General features: G+C 54.3%; 6 protein-coding genes across 6 annotated transcripts; 5 read left to right on the forward strand and 1 right to left on the reverse strand.

Moving 5' to 3' along the window:
• Nucleotides 1-430: 430 nt before the first annotated feature.
• On the forward strand, nt 431-1,673 carry B0T23DRAFT_403814 (uncharacterized protein; the record flags this gene model as incomplete). Its single annotated transcript, XM_062838815.1, has 4 exons — nt 431-503; nt 1,043-1,213; nt 1,265-1,397; nt 1,466-1,673. 4 exons carry the CDS (start codon nt 431-433, stop codon nt 1,671-1,673), a joined length of 585 nt encoding a protein of 194 aa, XP_062694456.1.
• A 408-nt stretch (nt 1,674-2,081) lies between these two features.
• Nucleotides 2,082-4,111, forward strand: B0T23DRAFT_123772 (uncharacterized protein). Its single transcript, XM_062832079.1, has 2 exons — nt 2,082-2,574; nt 2,712-4,111. Exons 1-2 carry the CDS (start codon nt 2,324-2,326, stop codon nt 4,027-4,029), a joined length of 1,569 nt encoding a protein of 522 aa, XP_062694457.1. The 5' UTR covers nt 2,082-2,323; the 3' UTR covers nt 4,030-4,111.
• A 1,776-nt stretch (nt 4,112-5,887) lies between these two features.
• B0T23DRAFT_403816 (SNF5-domain-containing protein) lies at nt 5,888-8,140 on the reverse strand (the record flags this gene model as incomplete). Its single annotated transcript, XM_062838816.1, has 2 exons — nt 5,888-6,070; nt 6,125-8,140. 2 exons carry the CDS (start codon nt 8,138-8,140, stop codon nt 5,888-5,890), a joined length of 2,199 nt encoding a protein of 732 aa, XP_062694458.1.
• A 1,143-nt stretch (nt 8,141-9,283) lies between these two features.
• Nucleotides 9,284-11,444, forward strand: B0T23DRAFT_378022 (peptidase M24, structural domain-containing protein). The gene is made up of 3 exons (XM_062837066.1): nt 9,284-9,623; nt 9,876-10,877; nt 10,935-11,444. The coding sequence occupies exons 1-3, from the start codon at nt 9,593-9,595 to the stop codon at nt 11,132-11,134; spliced, it is 1,233 nt and encodes a 410-aa protein (XP_062694459.1). The 5' UTR covers nt 9,284-9,592; the 3' UTR covers nt 11,135-11,444.
• On the forward strand, nt 11,348-11,571 carry B0T23DRAFT_452950 (uncharacterized protein; the record flags this gene model as incomplete). Its single annotated transcript, XM_062841158.1, has 1 exon — nt 11,348-11,571. A coding segment is annotated over one exon (206 nt), but the record flags the coding sequence as incomplete, so codon positions are not given.
• A 1,793-nt stretch (nt 11,572-13,364) lies between these two features.
• B0T23DRAFT_395085 (uncharacterized protein) lies at nt 13,365-18,942 on the forward strand (the record flags this gene model as incomplete). The annotated part of the gene is made up of 7 exons (XM_062838168.1): nt 13,365-16,087; nt 16,142-16,228; nt 16,432-16,525; nt 17,328-17,665; nt 17,728-18,177; nt 18,240-18,429; nt 18,487-18,942. 7 exons carry the CDS (start codon nt 13,365-13,367, stop codon nt 18,940-18,942), a joined length of 4,338 nt encoding a protein of 1,445 aa, XP_062694461.1.
• Nucleotides 18,943-18,994: the final 52 nt, after the last annotated feature.

Here is an 18,994-nt window from a genome sequence, read left to right on the forward strand (position 1 = left end):
CAACGCGAAAAGTAATGTACCGACCGGGGACTCAGTTGTCAAGTACTATCGTCAGCCATTCAACTCACGAATTTTCGACATGCTTCTGGGGAAGTTGGGGACTGTCTGTCAGATGGAAGGGCCATGAGAGCCGCGTGGATCGACGCCAGATTATGCGCAGATGATCCTCGTGGAAGATATGTACCTTTTCAGAGACTCGATGTTCAAAAGGCACAGCTCCGCGACCATCGCAACAGCCAGTGTGAGCAACAGGCTAATGGAGGCCGAGACAGCTGCGCAGCTCTGGTGCATTTTCAAGCAGGTACTTGTAAACTGATTGGACGCCTATTTGACATGCTGTAGTGTATGAGCCAGCAACCTGCCAGACCCCCCGCCATCGCCTCTGCTGTATCTTCCAGGTACGGATTGGCACTTGCAAGATCTCCGACCCATGATCCGCGACAACGTTGAACATCAAACGCTGGACCACTGGATCATAGGGGACAAAGATGTGACCCAACATGGTAGGTACCAGGGCTGGATCCATGTAGCCACAAACCTCATACACAACTTGCATCATTATCGCTGGGTCGTCCCCTTTCATAATCGGCGGGGACCCCTACCTACAGCCCAAACAAAGTGAGGGGAGGGACTAACTTTCCTGCCAACCTGGAGCTCGTTACGTCTGGTTCCCATAAGAAGAATATAATTTCCTCTTGCCCGTCCCTGGTTCTGGCTCCCATTCCTCGCGCGTAGTCGACCTTCCTACCTATCTTCTAGCACTCCACGTTTTGCCCTTCAGTTGTGTCCCATTTTTGGGTTGCTTGCGGCGTGGCGCATCCGGCATCTCCGACGACCGAGCTCCGACAGGCGACAGAAAGCACCTTGTCGCGACCGCGCATATTCGGCGTGTACCAAAGGGCAATCCACCGGACCAGTTTCCACTTTAGGGTACTTGATAGCGTTTGTTTTCTTCCTCGATAAATGGCCAAGTAGGGGTAATCATCGAAAGGCGAAAAAAAAAAGAAAGGGAAAATTTGTTGATCATCTTCTTTTTTCACAGAGCCGTACTTATCTCTCCATCTCGGAGGGGAAATTCCAGCCAATACGAGCCATCGGTTGCAAGCCTGTAGGCAGCGACTTCAGCGAATCCAGCAACTGCCCGTTCGTAAGGTTTTGAGGACGACAGCGACACTTTCCTATTACGACGGACGAGTCTGCCGAAAAGAGGAAGGTGCATCGCGAACCCACAGACATCCGCAACAAACCCAGCGAAACACTTCAGCACCCGGACGCATCAGTCACATTTCCGGCACGCATTTGACACTGGCGGCGCAACCCACTTCCACTTCCACACTACCTGCCACCATCACTGGCAACCACCACCGGCAACGCAACCACCACCACCACAACAAACTGTGCCCAAGAGACAAACCATTCAGACAGACACCTACCAGAACCCGAATTTGTTTCGAGACATCTGCAGCGAGTCAAGCGGCTGGATCGGTCTTGATTCCCAGGTCAACCCAAGAAAGCAGAAGCAATTGTTTGGGATCCGCACTGTTGTCTCAGCCAGTCTGGAAGCGCCCGGCACTCGGATTAGGTCGTTGCAGTGCGCAAGCAGCAAGACCGAAATATTGAAAGACACATACAAGCTTGGCAAGGTTCTGCTTGAGGACTCGCAAAACAGTTGACATACCTTAGCTTCCGCTCGTCACCCGGCAAGTAATATCCTGAGGAATCCATTCGGGATCTCGTTTGCCGTCTTCCGCTTTCCACTCTCACCTCCACCAAGTCCATTTCCCTGCGGTCTCGAACCCGCACCATCACCATCCTCGGGTTTATCTGCATTTTCTGCATCGCCTCACACACACTAGGGGCAGGAACAACACAGCAGAGAGGGGCCCTGGAGAAAAGGAGTGCCCAAGTGCGTCGAGACGTCAGCCAGCGTCGCGATTGATAGGCCGGCGGCACACCAGCACCAACCCACGCTCGGTACCTAACAACTAGTCCGACTATACCTTGTCCCAGGGGGGCTGCTCACCTGCGACCAACCTGGTTTGGGACGTGGGACACGCACGTTGCTGCGATCCATCCGACGTCGATTTCCAATCCCCCCATCCCCCAATAATCCCGTCCGCCGCGCTTCAAGGCACAGCTGTTCGCCTCTTTTCAATCAATTTCCTGCCGACCCAACACCCCCCCGGATTTGCAGAGCATTCCCAGGGATATTCAACCACTCATCCCAAAGCCAACCACTCGCTCCGTGTCGCTCCAATCTTTACTTTTCTTCCCCATCACGCTCTCCTGATTCCCACAACCTCCAACAGTGTCCAAGTCGACCATGAGCACCGCCATTGCCATGGCCGCGTCTCCGGCTCCTCACGACAGGCCAAACTACGGCTCCGACGTCTCTGCTAACACCGCTGCGCCCGCTTCCACATCGTCGCCCAGCGCGCAACGAACGGCCGCTGTACCACCACCGCCGCCCCCATCCTCTTCGAACCCGAATGCGCCAGCTCCCCGGTCAGGTAGTGGCAGCCCCCGAGCTGTGGGTGCGACACCCGCTGCACACAAATCCTCTCCACCCAGCGCGTAAGTAATCTCCTTTTTTTTGATTGTCCATGTCTGTCGTCTTCCTTTTCTCCTCTTTCCATCTCTCGTCTCGATCTTCGTCTTTCGCTATTGCTACCGAGCAGTCACTAATCAGTCCACCGTCTTCGATAATACAGTTCCCGCAGCGCTGGTGGCTCGGCGCCTAGGATCATTGTCAAGAAGGAACCAGGCTCGCCCGACGTCCAACAACAACCACCACCACCACCACCACCCCCCACTGCCAGGCACCGACCCAGTAGACTGGATCTATCCAAGAACACAAACACCAACAACGGCGTTCCGGGTTCTGCGCGACCACTCACTGCCCGTGACACCAGTGGACTTGGTATCAAGGAAGTCGGTATCGCTTGTTTATCGCCCGGCTTCGTTACCCACGACCCGCTCATGAAGGAGCAAGTACATCGCAGTATGAGTGTGAAGGAGCAGCAGAAGCGGATCATCGAGTCCAGGTTACAACAACAGTCGGCCGGCTTCAAGGCCCCCGAAATTCCAGATAGGGATAAGGATGGAGGACACTTCGCTGCAAAGACACCAGGCCTAGCACGGAAGCGTGGCCCTCCGCCAGGATTGAGCATCGTCGCTCCCTCCCACGAGCAGTTCGCCAACGAAAGGGTTATCCAGTCTGCGCCCCTTGGCCAGTCGTTCCCTGGCAGACAGAACCCTCACCCCTTGACCCGTCACCTCATGAACCATAGTTCGAATCTCGCCAGCACATCGCACATCCACCATGTGCCTGCCAAGCAAACAAACAATAGACTGCCGCCGATTTCAGATGTATTTGGTCAGGGCCTGTCTGGCCATCCGGATTCAAGCGGACATGCCCTTTTTGCCAGCCAGAGTCACAACCACGGACCGCTGGCATCACCTCACCATCCACCGCCGCCTCCACCGCCGCAACCTCAAGCCCCTGCATCTGCCAGGACAAGGGAGTACAAGTCCGCCGAGGAAGCACAGCAAGACCTGGCGGCCGGCCGAACAGAACTACTGCCCAAGTATGTACACTATAACAGCAGTAACAGTCAACACCAACCCCCGACACCGCCATCCCCCCCCAACGGCCCAGCGCATCATCACGCGCCACCACCGCCAACATATCTGCCTTCTACGCACGCATCGTCCTCTCAAAGAGGCCCGCCCTCCCATATCAGTAATCATATGACCGACGCCAGCCGAAGTGCCAGTAACAATACTCCCGGCAATAATTACAGCAGCAGCAACATGCATAGCAGCACACTTCCCTCGTCGTCCGCTCCTAAGAGGAGGTCGCGGGTCGAGTACGAGGAAGGTGGGACCCCCCCGCTCGGTAATGGGAGGGCGCCACAAAGGAGGTCAGGGCCGTTCGGTGAAGGAAGAGATAGCCCCGAGACACAAAGGGCGAAGAAGGAGGAGTTCATCAGGATTTGCGAAAGAGCTTGGGATCTTTTCCACTCATGATGATACTACTGCTACTAAGCGATATCATACCCGCATTATCACAATACCAATCACATATCTGCACTAATAAGCTTCAAGCTTTGGCCTCCCTTTTTTTCACACTTTTTTCTTCTTTACATTCCCCTCTTCCATTGCCTCTATCCGACAGGGTATGATTATTACCACTACTGCCCATCACCTCCAAAACCTATTTTCTTCACAATCATCTCTCTTCTTCTCATGTCTTTAAATGGGTGGGTGGCATTGGTACGGCGACTAGAGCCGGGTTGGGGGCGCGCGTGTGTGATGGATGGATGGATGGACTGGCTGCTAGGTTTTAGGTGTTGCTCTATGTTCGTTTTTATGTAAGGGACGGATGTACTGGACTGGACTGGACTGGACTGGACTGGACTGGACCGGACTGGACCGGACTGGACTGCGTATGGTGGGCTGATTAATTTATTAGGCGGATGGCAATGACGCCCAAAAGTCGAAAGTTTACTAAAATGTAGCTTCCACTCAGAGCTATTTTCATTATGTTTCGTTGATTGTGTGTGTCCGTGTCCAACATAAGGAATAAGAGGGTGCCGAGAGAGAGAGATGGGTATTATCATATACCAAGCCTGCCTGTCACCCTGTCATCAACTAGATCATTTTTTTTGTGGTTCTCGTATCGTACTTCATTGCGGTGTTGTACGTTGGACATCACATCTCCTATTCCGGTTACTTAGTAAAATAGATGTAACAGGGCTTCCAACAGTGACCCTGATGTATCAACCAGTATCACGGGCTGGATTATTGTTGTTGCCCCAAATGTCCAGAAATTTGAACCCAAACCTCCATCTGTTACTTTATTTATGCCGATGCTAAGGCTATCTCTTCATTCATGATACTGCCGCTGTTTTCTACCAACTGCTTCTTTGATTTCAAATTTACCTCTTTTCTGGCCCCCTCCTCTGCCTCTCTCGCCCATCCCATTCCTTCTGTTCTCATTTGCTCTCCGCTCTTCTGACACAAGCTCCCGTCCCTCACGCCGTCACTCGCTCTTCCCCCTTTGCGTGTCTGCCTCACAGCTCACAGCTCCGAATCCGAATTCAATTCCCCCAACACGCATTCCCATCCCAATCTGTTCGCTTCGCCTCGGCAACCACCCATTTTACCCTATTCCAGGGCGAGGAACATGGGTCCAGGTTGGTCCTGCTCCTCCACCTTGAACCTTGTCTCAACTGTCATGCTTGTTCTACACGTGTAGTGCACTCGGGGCTTGATGATAATGGTGGCGGCGGCGGCGACAAGTGAGAGAGCGATCGGAGTTGACGTCAATGTCAAGGTCGATCTCGAGGACCATATCTGGGTACGTTGAGTCCAGGAATAATAGGCTTGGAGCGATGGCGGCTTCTTTTGGTATTGACATAAAGATCTTAAGCGTCCTGTTTGTGTTGTTTTGATTTGTTGTCCGGGGGTTCGTTGCTGTCGATTCCTCGCTTCCTGGCGTGTTCTCTCTTGCGTTTTGTGAGGGGCGGGTTGTTGTTTACCAGGGAGCCAGGGACACGTTCACAAGGATCACGTCCTATTGTCTTTGGGTGCTGACATTTGTTATCGCCGGGGCTTGTGGTTCTCCTTGAAGGTGAAAATCGCCGGCTGATCCCGCGGCTATGGCCAGAGTATACAAAGTGGCTGCATTATTTTGAGCTTCGCTCGCTCAGTCAACGACCCACTGCTGCCGATACTCGTCAAGTCCTCTTTGCCTTCTTGTTTTCCAGACGAGCTCAGTTTGTTGAGTGCGCCTTGAACCCGGGCAGCGTCAAGCCGGGACAGGACTTACAACATACATCGTGCCGTCACAGTTGTGACATTGAGTTCTTGGAAGCCACGTGTACTAGGCGTTGGGCGGAAGTTCTTGAGCTTTTTTCTTCGGCACGATATTGACCACCACGTCGCCTCCGCTGCCGCCGTCCCAAGCCATCACCACGGCGTTGTGGCGCATTATGCAGTCATAAAAGTCATTTGGGTACTTCTGGTGCACTTCGAGGCATTTATTGAGCCATTCTGATATTGGGGGCTATACAAAAATGCATAGAGAAAAACAAGATCAATGTCAGTGTTGTCTGCGTACCACGAACGATCCTTGACCAGGTGTGAACTGGGAGGGTATTTCCGATGGAGGAAGCGCTTCTCCGTTAGCCGGAGATGGAAGAGCCGGTACAGCACCAACAATAGCATCGTCACCACCAGCCGCAGCTCCAGCCCCAGAGGTCGGCGGCGTAGCGACCTTGATGGTGAGGTTGTGTTGTGAACCAGCAGCTGGAGTAGTGGGCGGTGGACCCATTGAGCCAGGCAGTGCTATGCTTGAGGCTCTTTGGTTACCAGGCGTCCCAGAGCCAGACGGAGCCGGCGCCGGCGGTTTCGTCCTGCTGTCTCGCCCTTGTATGATTCTCCGTAGCCTAGCGGGATGAACCCGAAGAGTAACAATGTGTTGCTGTTGCAAAGGCTCCTCGGTCTCTTCCCGTGTCGCTTCCCTGCCAAACCTACGCGACATCCTAGTCTCGTGATGGTGCACAATGGTCTCGGGGGTTTCCGACCGTCCGATGTTTGCCATGCGCTGGGCAGCGGCCGTGGCGGCCCCACGCATTCCACGCGTTCGTGCGGTTCCTCCCTGAGGCACCGACATGGCGGGTGAGTCTGGCGCGGAGTCCATACTGTCTTCTGAATCGGAAAGGTCTCCGTCTCGGATGATGCGCCTGCCCCGTCCCGGACCACCAGTAGTCGCCACTGGTCCCGTTGTCTTCTTGAAGAGCCGGCTGTCTTCGATATCCAGAACTCCGCCAGGAATGACTGAAGACACAATGGCTGTCCGAATCGTCCTTTGCCTTTCCTTGAGATCGGGCAACTGGGGCCCACCACGCCTGTTGACGGATCGTTTTTGTCTGCGTTGCTCGCGCGAGAACATAGTCTCGGTCCGTTCTAGTTCCGCCTCGGTGTTCTCGTACAGGTAGGGGGCATAGTCCTTTTGCTGTTGGTTGGGTCGCAGCGTGTAAGGAATCGGTGTTGGGAGGAAGGCGGCCGTGAGGTCTGGGTCCTCGATGGGACGCCCGTCGAAAGGGTGTCCTACGCTGTAGAGACTGCGGGTGAAGAGCTGCGTCTGCTCGCGGATACAGTGGGCGATGGCCGTTGTGAATTCTCCCGAAAGAGACAGCTCATCGGCCATTCTCGCGGCAAACTCCTCTGGTGAGTTCATGGGATTGTTGATATCCCACTCGAATTGGTCCACCAGCGTGTGCTCTCTAATAGTGATATTCAGCTTGATCAAAATCCTCATGTCATCATTCTTGTACGCTGAGTAGGGTAATTCAGGGTCCAAGGCGTCCTCTTCTGAATGGACAAAGGGATAAAAGTCCTGAAGTTGCTCCACCATCTGCGTGACCACTTGTTCATGAACGTGCTTGTCCATAGGCGGCTTCAGCCCCATGTCCTCGACTAACTGTGAGGCAAAGACCTCGACAGGAATGAGGCGCTCATGGAGGTTAAAGGTGAACGTGTCACGCAGTTTCACCTTGTCCCAGTCAACATCTATCCTGATGGGTACCAGCTCCTCATGCTGCTCGGCTTGTTTCTTGAGATCTTTGCGACTGAACTTGAGCGGCGGTGTCGTCCGCTTGCCCGGCCGAGGCTTCTGTGAAGGGTATATAATTTTGACGGGCCCGCCTGTTTCTGTCACCCCGTTCCCGTAACCATTGTAACCCTGGCCGTAGAGCTGAGCTGGAGGTACCCTGTTCCGACTATCGCGACTGGTCATAGATTTGTACTGGTCGACCCGTGCCAACCGGTTGCTCATGTCCTGGTTCAGGGCCTTTTGCGAATCTTTCAGAGCAGCGGCGTGAATCATGTCGCGCGTGACGAAACGGTCAACCAAGACCCTATTCAAACTATCCTTGTCGCGTTGGATGACGGGCGGCGTCGCGCCATCTTGAGGGCTACCGGCCTTGGAGGCTGCCGAGGGGGCCTGCGAAGCCGAGGCGGCAGGCGTTCCGGAAGCATTGATCGAAGACGAGGCGTCGGCAGAAGAAGCGCCAGCCTCAGCGCCGGCACTGCCAGAGGCCATGGCCGAGGCAGAAGACAGCGAGGCGGCCATGGAGAGTCGCAGTCGCTATGCGTCGCCGTACCGGTCGGTCGCGTCTTCGGCTATAGAGGAAGGAATGAACGATATGGATGGTGGTTGTCAATGCTAGGTAGCTAGCTACTGGTAGCTCTGGTCGCCGTGGTAATGTTGGTGTAAATCCGAGGAACTGAGGAACTGGACAGGTCGCGTTGTCTCGAGGTAACCTCTGCCAAAATCCTGTCGTGCGCTGGAGCCAGCAGAAAGGGCAGCTGGTTGGCGATGTTCCGTCTTGTTTCTCGCGTTTCGTGGTCGCCGTGATGCGATGCAGCCTAAAGCTATGCCAATTCTCGTCTATCGTCTGTTGCTTCTCCCTGGCGTGTTTGTTGTCCTTTCTGTCAGCTTCCAATTTTTGGGAGAGGGAAGAGATGAGGCTGGGCTGCGGCATACACCACGACGGGCTACTAGAGGTATGGAGAGGTAGTGTGCTCGAGTAAGGTCAGGTCGGTACAACGGGAGGCAGTGGCAGCGAGGCAACTGAACTTTGCTACTACCGCACGGCGCATCTACCACTGACAGTTGGATGCCAAAGGTGAGAGCGACCTAGCGTTGCAGTGCTGTTCCTGACCAATGGAACAACAGCAGAAGACAGCCGTGTCCCAGACAGGGAGGGTGTGTATCAGTCGCTCTAGAAGTACTGGGTACGCAGTCACTGGCGCCAATACCTCGTCAGAATAGGTATCGAGGACCTGTCAGTTCATGGCCAGAGCGGATCTCTTTTTCTACCAAAGCAGTTGCTTCTTGGCGCGCCTGAACCCCCGTGTTACTGTCATTCATCGATGGCACTGGCAAGACTTTCGAGAAAGAGTCCCGGCAGGCTTCTTTTGCCGTGCCATTGCGCTGCCCCAAAACGGCAACAGAACTCAGGTCGACGGACGTCAACGTGGACTTGCGCCGGTACAGGAACCGTGAACGTTTGTGGACTTGGAAATCCCGGAGCGAGAAATTGGCCCAGACTGATAAAAGGCAGTTAGAGTGTGCAAGAATGCGATGTGAATGCGCTCCTCTGTGACAACGAAGAAGCCCGCCAAAGTGACCGTCGCGGTCGCAATGACAATCGCAAAGAGCATCGTCATGCATTGAATTTGGCTGGATCCCGTACATAGAGGCAGTGGAGCACACAGGCTTCAATCCAATGACAGCAGGCGTGAGCACTGGGCACTGGGCACTGGGCGAGCACAAGACCCAGATCCAGAAAGAACCCCCTCCCCCGCCTTCACAAAATCCACGAGCAAAAGCAAAATCGCAACGCATCAAGCAGGTCCACCTTGAAGCTCCCGACTTTGCTGTTTTTCCTCCTTCTTTTCCACTCTCCACCATCCACACCCCAAGGTAGGTAGCTTCAACATCCGCCCAATCTTTGACGCCGCACATTTATTCTAAGCCTTAGTTAGTAGTAAACAGTCTATCGCTGTACATTTGCCCAAAATGGCGTCCGAAACTACCAAGCAGGAGATCGGTTAGTTGCAAACGAAGCTGAGCTACAAGCATGAAGCTTTTCTCTTCCGTTTCCCTCCCTCTAGTCCTCTACTTCCCCCCTCCTCCAGCTACGCACTTTGAGAGGTTGGCGTCTAGACTCTCCTAACTTGTTCCTCGTCGTTCCTGGGAAAGCCGGCCCGAGCCTGCGACACACAGGCTCGGGCGCTTGCTTGTTGCTGGCTTGCTCTGTATATGCGCCCACCTGCTTCTCATAGGCTGACCCTGCTGCCAGACTACTCCCTCAACAACCCGGATACCCTCACCAAGTACAAGACCGCTGCTCAGATCTCTGAGAAGGTCCTTGCCGAGGTCTCCAAGCTCGTTGCTGCCGGCGAGAAGATTGTCGACATCTGCGAGAAGGGTGACAAGCTCATCGAGGAGGAGCTTGCCAAGGTCTATCGCGGCAAGAAGATCACCAAGGGCTTCTCCCACCCCACTACCGTCTCTCCCGCCGCTTTCGTCACCCCCTACACTCCCTTGACCTCGGACGAAAAGGAGGCCGCTGTTGAGATCCAGGCCGGTGAGCCCGTCAAGATTCAGCTCGGTGCTCAGATCGATGGCTTCGGTTCCATAGTTTGCGACACCGTTGTTGCCCCTGCCAAGGACCAGACCGATGATGTTATCGAGGGCCGCAATGCTGACCTGATGCTCGCCAACTACTACGCCAACGAGCTCCTCCTCCGCCTTATGGTTCCCCCTGGCCTCCTCGCTACCGGTACCGATGAGGAGAAGGCCAAGGCCGCCTCCCAGAAGCCTCCTTCGCAGGCCAAGATCACCGAACTTCTCCAGAAGGTTGTCCAGGCTTACGACTGCAACCTTGTTGAGAGCACCACCTCGTGGCTCTTCGACCGCAACGAGATTGAGGGCAAGAAGAAGATCGTTATTGCTCCTGGCGACAACACCAAGGGCGAGGGTGTTCCCGAGGTTGGCGAGGTCTGGGGTGTCGAGATGGGCGTCAGCTTGGGATCCGGCAAGGTCAAGCAGTTCGAGAACCGCACCACCCTTCACCGCCGCACCACCACCACCTATGCCCTCAAGCGTCCCAGCTCGCGCAAGCTTCTTTCTGAGGTCCAGAAGAAGTTCGGTACCTTCCCTTTCAGCTTGAGGCAGCTTGAGGACGAGCGTGATGCCAAGTCTGGTGTCATTGAGTGCGTCCGTGGAAACGTGTTCCGCGCTTACGAGGTTGTTGGCGACAAGGACAACTCCCCTGTTGCCAGACTCCTTACCACTGTTGGTATGTATCGAATGTTTGACTACTAGAATCAAGCAGTCTAGCTAACTGGTTCCATAGCCATCACCAAGAACGGCCTCACCAAGCTTGGCGCCGCCCCTGCGCTCGATCTCTCCAAGTTCAAGACCGACAAGAAGATTGAGGATGAGGAAATTCTTGCCATCCTTGCCCAGCCCCTCTCCAGGAACACTGGCAGCAAGAACAAGAACAAGAAGAAGAAGGCCGCTAAGAAGGAGGGGGAGAAGGCCGATGAGGAGTAAATGGACAGTTTGGACATGATTGGCTGTAGTAGTCTGATGTATGGATTAATGTGGAAAGTTGGGCTACCTTAGCTCGAAAGTTGCCTCTTCCCTGGCTAATTCCGGTGCATCTTTTGGGTTGTTGGTCCTTGGATGGAACATTTGGTCCGGCACGCTTTGCATCCCCGTGGCATTCACGAGGGGTAACCCGCAAGCGACAACTGGTTCCATCAGAGACAGGAGGGGACCGAAAGAAGGTGGGAGGATTCATCCCAGTGACGAACCTTCCTCATTGCAACCTTTTTTTTTTTTTTTCTTTTTTTTTTTTCTTCCTTAGCTTACCAATACTGTACAAAGCAGGATGGCGTCCGCTAAGCGATGGGTCAATACATAATCCTGGGTTAGTCCGCGAAATATCAAAGCGATTGAACAATAAGTAATAAGAAAACAAAACAAGAGACTAAACAAATCGTTAGTCTAATGGTAACATCATACAGTTTCTTGTCTTTTACGGTACCTATGTCTAGTTTTTGAAAAAGGCAGCGCCAGTATTATGTTTACGTATACGGATGCGTACATACACTCAATCGATGTTTTTTTTTCCCTCTATGGCTTAATATGGCTGATGCACTTGCCATGCAATAGGCACTCATGTGCGAAATTCGGAGCTCCGTCCCCAAAGACTGTGCAAAAGTGTTCCGCTTGGCCATTTCGTCTAAAGTTGCTTCCAGTCAAATTCAATTGGGGGGTGCTGCTTTTCGATGGACAGTTGTGTTCTGTTGGCCAAACCAGTATTGATCAGGTGCGTTCTATATCCGACTCGGTCAGAAAACAGCACTTCGACTTGCAGGACCACTGCACTCGTCAACATTCCATTTCTTATCCCACTCTCGCTCACACCCACAACAATACCAACACTGAAAAGAGGAAAACAGAACCTGCTACATTTACTCAAGTTAGCGCGCTCCTAGCACCCGTTTTCCTCTCATGTTTTCTTTCCCGAGCCCAGCAGCGTATGACATGAACAACAATAGCTTCAACTACCCTACTAACTCCACAGCAGTAGCCCGCCGGAAAGCAAACTAGAGCCAGGAACCTCAGCATCGTGCAACCCGTGGTTTGCATGTTGCTCAAGCGGCCAACTGAGGACGTCTAGATATCCAGCCTGACCATCAATCACCCAGCACTCGCTGTCACGAAACGAGACCAGGACCACCTACGTGCCGGTTGGGGACCATATGACAAAGGGTTGAATCGTCCAGATGCGTGCGCAAAGTTCGTGACGTAAACTTGTCAGGGGACGTCAACAGCAAGTCTCCTAGAGGCATCTCTGAATCTGGGTTACGGTGCCTATGAATCACAGATCACCATCACCTCACCTCACCTCACGTCCCACGTGAACGACAAGGTATATCGAGCTGGGGGCCCAAGGTAAAGAGCTTCAGCTATTGGGAATACACTCTGGATTGAGCCCCGGCCTCTACCTATCTTGAAATTCCTTGTTGCGCATCATCTACTCGGGTCCGGGTGTTGTAGGGCACATGCAGTGAACCAAAGTCCTGCTCGGGAAGGAATCAATTAACCAGTCAGCTGAAAATCAGTTTTAGCGGCTGTTTACGACAACAACAGCGTTGAAGATCCCCTGAAGCTATCAATCTTCTGGCCACTACAAGCCGCTGAGGGGTTCGCTGCAAGCACCACCGCAGCACCTTCGATTGCTCCTCGCGTCCCTCTACTGCTCATCCCAAGCATCCCTCCTTTTCCTACCTAGGTCGACTTATTTACGACCGTGAGTCCGGCCCCCTTCCTGCCGTCACCCCCCAAACAACACCAGCTGTCGTCCTCTTTCCACCTTCACCCGCCTTGTTCTTCCCCTTAAATTCCTACCATTTTGCACGCGTGCCATCGCTTCGGACGCGGTCATTTCGCCATATTTCTTATTTTGGGCACAGAGCAGGTAATACTTTCACAGCCTCCTATCGGTTCCTTATCGCGGCGATACTAAGTAGCTGGTATAGGCGCGAGTGCACACACCGAAAGGGACTCCTGGGGTGGTGGTTCCATCGAAGCCGCCTAAACACCTCTCAGCACTTGGGATTTTGCAAAGGGGGCGAACCCGCGGTCCGTTCGATAATCTCGTAGCCCGCATTCCGATTTGCCTACCCCCTCCAGCTTGCGGCCCGCGCATCCCTTCACCAAACACAGCCATCCGTCGAGGACAAGGAAAGACCTGTCTTTCTGGCCATACCACATGGTTTCACCAAGTACGAGAAGCACGCGCTCGAGATACTCCAGTCCACGCCAAATACCATTCGGCTCTGTTGATTCGATTAAGGGGCAACGCAGTGCTAGCGTGAGTGGGAGTGGGAGCGGTGGGAGCGGCAACGCCAGCGGCAGCGGCAGCGGCGGAAAGAGCAAAGGGAACGGAGGCGGAGGCGGCAACAGTAAGAGCTCGGGAACAGAAGGCCAAAAGACGTTCATGGATCGCTGGCTGGAACCACCCGTGCAGAACAAGCCCAGCTTTGCCGACGCCGGCTTGGTGCGCCACGGTGTTGTCGAGGGAATGGCGCCCCTGGGGACGATGCCCAAGGCGGGCTTCTTCAAGAAGGCTACACCTGCACCACCACCACCGCCTGAGTCGAAGCCTTTCAAGACGACGAGAATCGTGATCAAGCGGCCTGTAGCGCCCCCAGCACCTGCGCCGGCTCCCGCAGCTACTACTCCGGCACCTGAGGAGGACGAGACTGAAGATGAAGAGGAAAGTGGGAACGGCAGCATCATGACGGGCGCCGATGAGACGGGATCGGAGAGGATGACTCCTGCCCCTATTTTTTCGGCTTCGACGCGCCGCCCTCTGCCAGTTTCTCAAACCCTAGCCACCTCACACGGGCTCATGGTGGATCCTCGGACGCAGCTCATGGACGCAGTGATAGAAAAGGCGGTGGAAGAGGCCGTTGCGCATCACCGGTATCCTACGGCGTACGCCCTCAAGACGCTCTACGAGGAGGATCGACACAACTCCAGGTTCCGGGTTATTGCGGAGAAGGTTTTCACGCAGACTGCAGATGCCGGGATGCTCGAAGAATTTGCCCGGATGCTCCACCAAAAGAAAAAGGAAGCGAAGAGGAAAAACATGGGCTTGAATTATTTTGAGGGTATGACGGCCATGGGTCAGGCGCCGCCCAAGCCCCAGCGGGCCTCGTACGGCCATCTAGTCACATTAGACATTTCCGCCGTGCGACACTATCGTGATGCGGTTGAGCAGCAAAGAGCTGGATCCGGTGATGTGAAGCAAGAGGAAGCCAGTCATGGAGATGCTCCGGAGCGGGTCCGTCAACCGCCTTTTGTTGTCCAGCAACAATCGTTGCACCAGCACAATCAGCAGGATCTCCAATACCGCCAGCGGCTCCAGCTCCAGCAGGAACAACGGCAGCCTCAGCACTGCCAGCCAACATACCCTGAACCCGGTCCGTACCCCAAACCCAACCCTGAACAAGGACCTGAGCCAAAACAGCCTGAACAGCCTGAACAGCCAGTGGCAGGACCCAACCCCGAATTGGCACCCACATCTGAGCCTGCTCTTGAACATCTTCCGCTCGACCCTCAACTTCTTAATCCTCCACACCAACAACCACCACCATCCCCGCAACCACCATCACCACCACAACAAAAACAGAAACAACAAGCACCTCCGCCGGAGTTGGTCTCTAACCCTGCGCCCAGGATTTCATTCACTGGAGGCAAAGCTGACAAGGAAGAGCAAGAGTACAAAGATCAGCAATCTCATTCTGACCCACCTCTTAACCTTTCCTCATCTCACTTTGAACGGGACCCGGAGGAAGAAGGGGAAAAGGAGCAAGAGCACTTGCTGGCTTTGAAGACGTCTGCTACGACACCTGTGCTTGCACTCGCGCCTGCGCTTGCGCCTGCATCACGGGAACCGGAACAAGAGCAGCGTCCGCCAGACCATGAGCAGGAAGCTGAGGGTAAAATCCGAGAAATTTATGTCCGCAAGAAGCACAGATCACCAAGAAAGCCTGAATCAGCAAGGGCAAAGATGGTCGCCAACGGGGGTAATGGAAAGGCCAAGTCAGTTTCGCCGAAGAAGAGGGGGCGGGCGAGCTCCATCTCAAGCTCGTCGTCGTTGTCGAGCGCACGATCGCTCTCACCACCAGCAAACGTGTATGATGAAGATGGGCTAGGGAGCAGCTTTGCCATTTCGATCTCGCCTTCTCGTGTCAGCCCAGCGCCCATCATCTCTCCCGCCGCGGCGGTCGATTCTGCTGCGAGTGGAGCTGGTAATGGCGTCGAGGGCGGCAATCGTGATGCCGTTGCGTCACACCCAATCACGGTTCGTCGCCGCATCAACGTGAGGAGGAACAGGAACGTTTCACCTGCCCTCCCATCACCGGCCTCACCCACGGGTAGGCAGAGCGGTTCCTTGGATCCCGCTATTGGATATCCATATGAAATGCCTGCCGTCGTCGACGCGCCTTTGTTCCCAAATCTGAACTCAAAGAAGGGGTCGAAGTCGGGTGTCCAGGGCGTTGTGTTCCCTAGCAAAGTTGGGCGGATTGATGAGAATGACCCGAAGTATCGCCTGCGACAGAGCGCCAAGAAGATCACGGCCAACTATAACAAACCGTTCCCCGAGAGCTTCACCAGAGAGTCGTATCCCAAGGAGGAGCCTTCTGTGGAGGTGGAAGAGGTGCTGGTATGTGCGCCTTTAACGCGACCTATGAGCTCAGCAGCACCAGAGACGACAACGCGGGCTACCTCTGTCTCAGCCGAAGGCCGGAGCACGCGCGCATCAAGGAAGAGGTCGCATGTTGAACTGGAAGAGCAGCAGTCATCACCTACGGCGGCTACTTTTCCTGCATCGGACGTTGCTTCTACGGCTGCGAACTCGAGAGCAGGGACGCCTGCGCTGCGGCCCGCAAAGAAACCCAGGACGGGTCTGAGGGTGAAGAATTCGTGAGTAATCCATCGCTCCTTTATCTACATGTCCCCACAGTTTTCTCGCGGCAGTTTGTCTCTTGTGCATCTTGTGATCCGTCACGGCAAGGTCAATGTTAAGGCGGCTGCGTGCAAGCCATTAATCGACTGGACAGGATGGTTTGTCATGATCAAATCTTCTTGCTGGCGTCAAGTGTCACACCAGAGTCTGTCTGCCTTGGCTTTGGTACCCTCACCTTCGCGACTACACGATGAAGAGGGATCGAGAAACGACTAGCGTTTTGCATCATCAAGTGGTCATAGTTAAACGCTACATCTGTCGTTATACCTGTTGTTCACGTCGCTAACAGTTTCAAATGCAGGCCGATGAAGAAGAAGACGTCCGCGGCCGGCATCCCGCGGGCGAGCGGAGAGCGAAGTAGTCCGACCGTCACCACTGGCAACTATGCCAAGGAGGTAAGAAGATACTTCTCATCAATCAAACTCCTCTCTATTCTGTTTCTGCTCTTTTTTTTCGTATGATGTGTGTTCTTTCATGTCCGTTTGTGCGTGGCTGGGCTTGCCTCTTGGGAAGCGATGCCAGAACGCGAATGGTGCTGGGCTTGCTGGGGGAGGGGGGGAGAGCGTTTGGCTAGCTCGGAACACAGATTGGACTGGATTTGCGGCCTTTCGCTCCTTTCCGGAGACCCTTTTTTTCACTGTCTGATCACCCCTCCCCATCACTCGGCTACCTACCCTACACAGCATCTGCTGCCCTGCCCTGCCTGCCCATCCTCCATAACATACGTACACCCAATTCCTTCCCTCCCGTCATCCCCCCAATCCCCCAATCCCCCCCATTCCGCCCCAAAAAAACAGCCCCATGCCCCTTGCTCATCACATCACCCCGTCCTAATCCATCCTGCTCGTCCTCTCGTCCTCCCAATCTCATGCCCATGTCTACGCCCATTCCCATCATCGCCATCCCTCGTGCCCATGCCACGCCTCCATCCGCACAACACAACGCGTGCAGGCCGCAGTAGTTGGCAAGGCAGGGACGGGCACCGGGGGGGTCTGTGATATTTTTAGTGGCGAACAACAACACGCTACCAACATCTACATTCTACAAACTACTTGTCTTTTCTTGTTCCGACTGCTGCCATTCGGTCACTTCATAAAAAGTCCCCGGTCGTGAAATATGCCGCACAAATCATCGCTCTCGTCCACTTTTCCCAAGTCAAGGCTGTCGTCGCTAACCGCTTATTATGAGGTACTTCAGGACGACAATGATGATTATTGCTCATCCTGTGGTGGTAACGGCCAGCTCATCTGCTGCGATGGTTGCACCCGGTCTTTTCACTTCAGTTGCGTGGATCCGCCGCTGGTGCAAGGTGCTATGCCCGACGAGTGGTTCTGCAATGTCTGTCGCACCGCTCACAATCCTCCGGTCTTCCCCGTGTATAGCGGCCCTTTTGCGTCTTTGATGGAGAAGCTGGAAGCCAAGAACTCGAGCGCATTCGCCCTTCCGCTTGATGTGCGCGAGTATTTCGAGGCTGTTCGCACCGGTCAAGATGGCGAGTATGAAGAGATTGTGCCTCTAGTCAAACCGCCGGCTAAGTATGTTCCATTTCCTCGTGTGATGTCCTAGTTGCGCCTCAAATACTGACAAACGGCCGCAGGAGGAAAAAGAGCGACGAGGAGTCCGGACCCGATTTTTTCAGGTTACGTGATGATAAGGGAGATCCGGCAATATGCCATCTGTGTCAAGGAGGAGCCACCGCTCGTACCAGGGCCATAATCCCCTGTAGTCTATGCGGTCTCTTCTGGCACTTGGATTGTCTTGACCCGCCTCTGGCCAACCCGCCTGTTCTCCGAACATGGAAGTGTCCTTGCCACGTTGATGATTTGCTCGCCAAGGTGCCAGGCCAGCTGGCGCCGGCTCACAAGTTCCGCAAGATCAAGGGTGCATCGGTAATCAGGCCGGCTTATGGTCGCGCTTATATTAACAACGGCTACATCGAGGTGGAACCCGAGGCTAGCGACGACGAGAGCGGCTGGAAGAATGTCGAGACCTATGGCAAGGTTGTGAGATTGCCTGCCAAGGGCATCAAGCTCGATTTCTTGTCACGGTATGTGTTCATGTACATTGTACGAAATTTATCAGCAACGGCAGGGCTAACTTGTTGTGCAGCGTCCGTGAAAATCGCAAGGGCAAACCTATTCCCCCCCTCAACCTTTCTCAGACCACCGGCGCTGCGGCCTCAGTTGGGTCATCTCTCCTCAACAAGCGGAGCTTAGAAGAGCAGCAAGCAGTTTACAATCTTGCTGCGCTGAGTGGACAAGGCACAAGCGGTGTTAATACCTTAGTTGATACCTTGTTGGTATGTGCTTCCTCATCCGTCGCCTCAGCGATTACCATGACTAACATTTCGACACAGGCCCAAGCTGATCCTTCGGTCATCTCGCTGATGGCGAGCGGCAACTCTGATCACCTTGCCAATGGTAACCTGAACCATATGGACCAACAGAGTCTTCGTGCTATGCTCGCCCAGATGGAGAAGATGACAAGCCAAATCAGGAGCATGCTGGAGCCTGTCACTCCCATGGCTACCTCTCAGGATCAATTGGTATCATCTAAAGTCCCGAGCTTGACGAACTCGTCGCAGTCCATCACAGATGGGGAGTCGGAAAAGACGGTCCGCGATGTTGAGGGCACGCCAACGGTGAAGAAGGAACTGCCTTCTTCGCCGGCTGCGACCGACGATGTCGCTAACGCCAAGCAAACCAAGGAGCCAGCGCCTCCCAGGAGAAAAAAGCGGAAGAGTAACGGAAGGAAGAGCGCAGACAGTGATGCGGCGGTACTCCACAACGGTGATATAGATGTGGACGCATGAGCATGATGATCTATGGGGAAGGTGGGAAGGAAACCTAGCCAGATGTTGGGAA

The sequence above is a fragment of the Neurospora hispaniola genome (assembly GCF_033458365.1).
Source record: "Neurospora hispaniola strain FGSC 10403 chromosome Unknown B0T23scaffold_3, whole genome shotgun sequence".
In the NCBI taxonomy this organism is placed as follows: domain Eukaryota; kingdom Fungi; phylum Ascomycota; class Sordariomycetes; order Sordariales; family Sordariaceae; genus Neurospora; species Neurospora hispaniola.

Excerpts from the sequence above, each read along its gene's own strand:
- B0T23DRAFT_123772 (XM_062832079.1), top strand. The coding sequence starts at position 2,324 with ATGAGCACCGCCATTGCCATGGCCGCGTCTCCGGCTCCTCACGACAGG. Across the intron at positions 2,575-2,711 it reads AAATCCTCTCCACCCAGCGC|TTCCCGCAGCGCTGGTGGCT; the intron begins GTAAGTAATCTC and ends TCGATAATACAG.
- B0T23DRAFT_378022 (XM_062837066.1), top strand. The coding sequence starts at position 9,593 with ATGGCGTCCGAAACTACCAAGCAGGAGATCG. Across the intron at positions 9,624-9,875 it reads AACTACCAAGCAGGAGATCG|ACTACTCCCTCAACAACCCG; the intron begins GTTAGTTGCAAA and ends CCCTGCTGCCAG. Across the intron at positions 10,878-10,934 it reads CAGACTCCTTACCACTGTTG|CCATCACCAAGAACGGCCTC; the intron begins GTATGTATCGAA and ends CTGGTTCCATAG.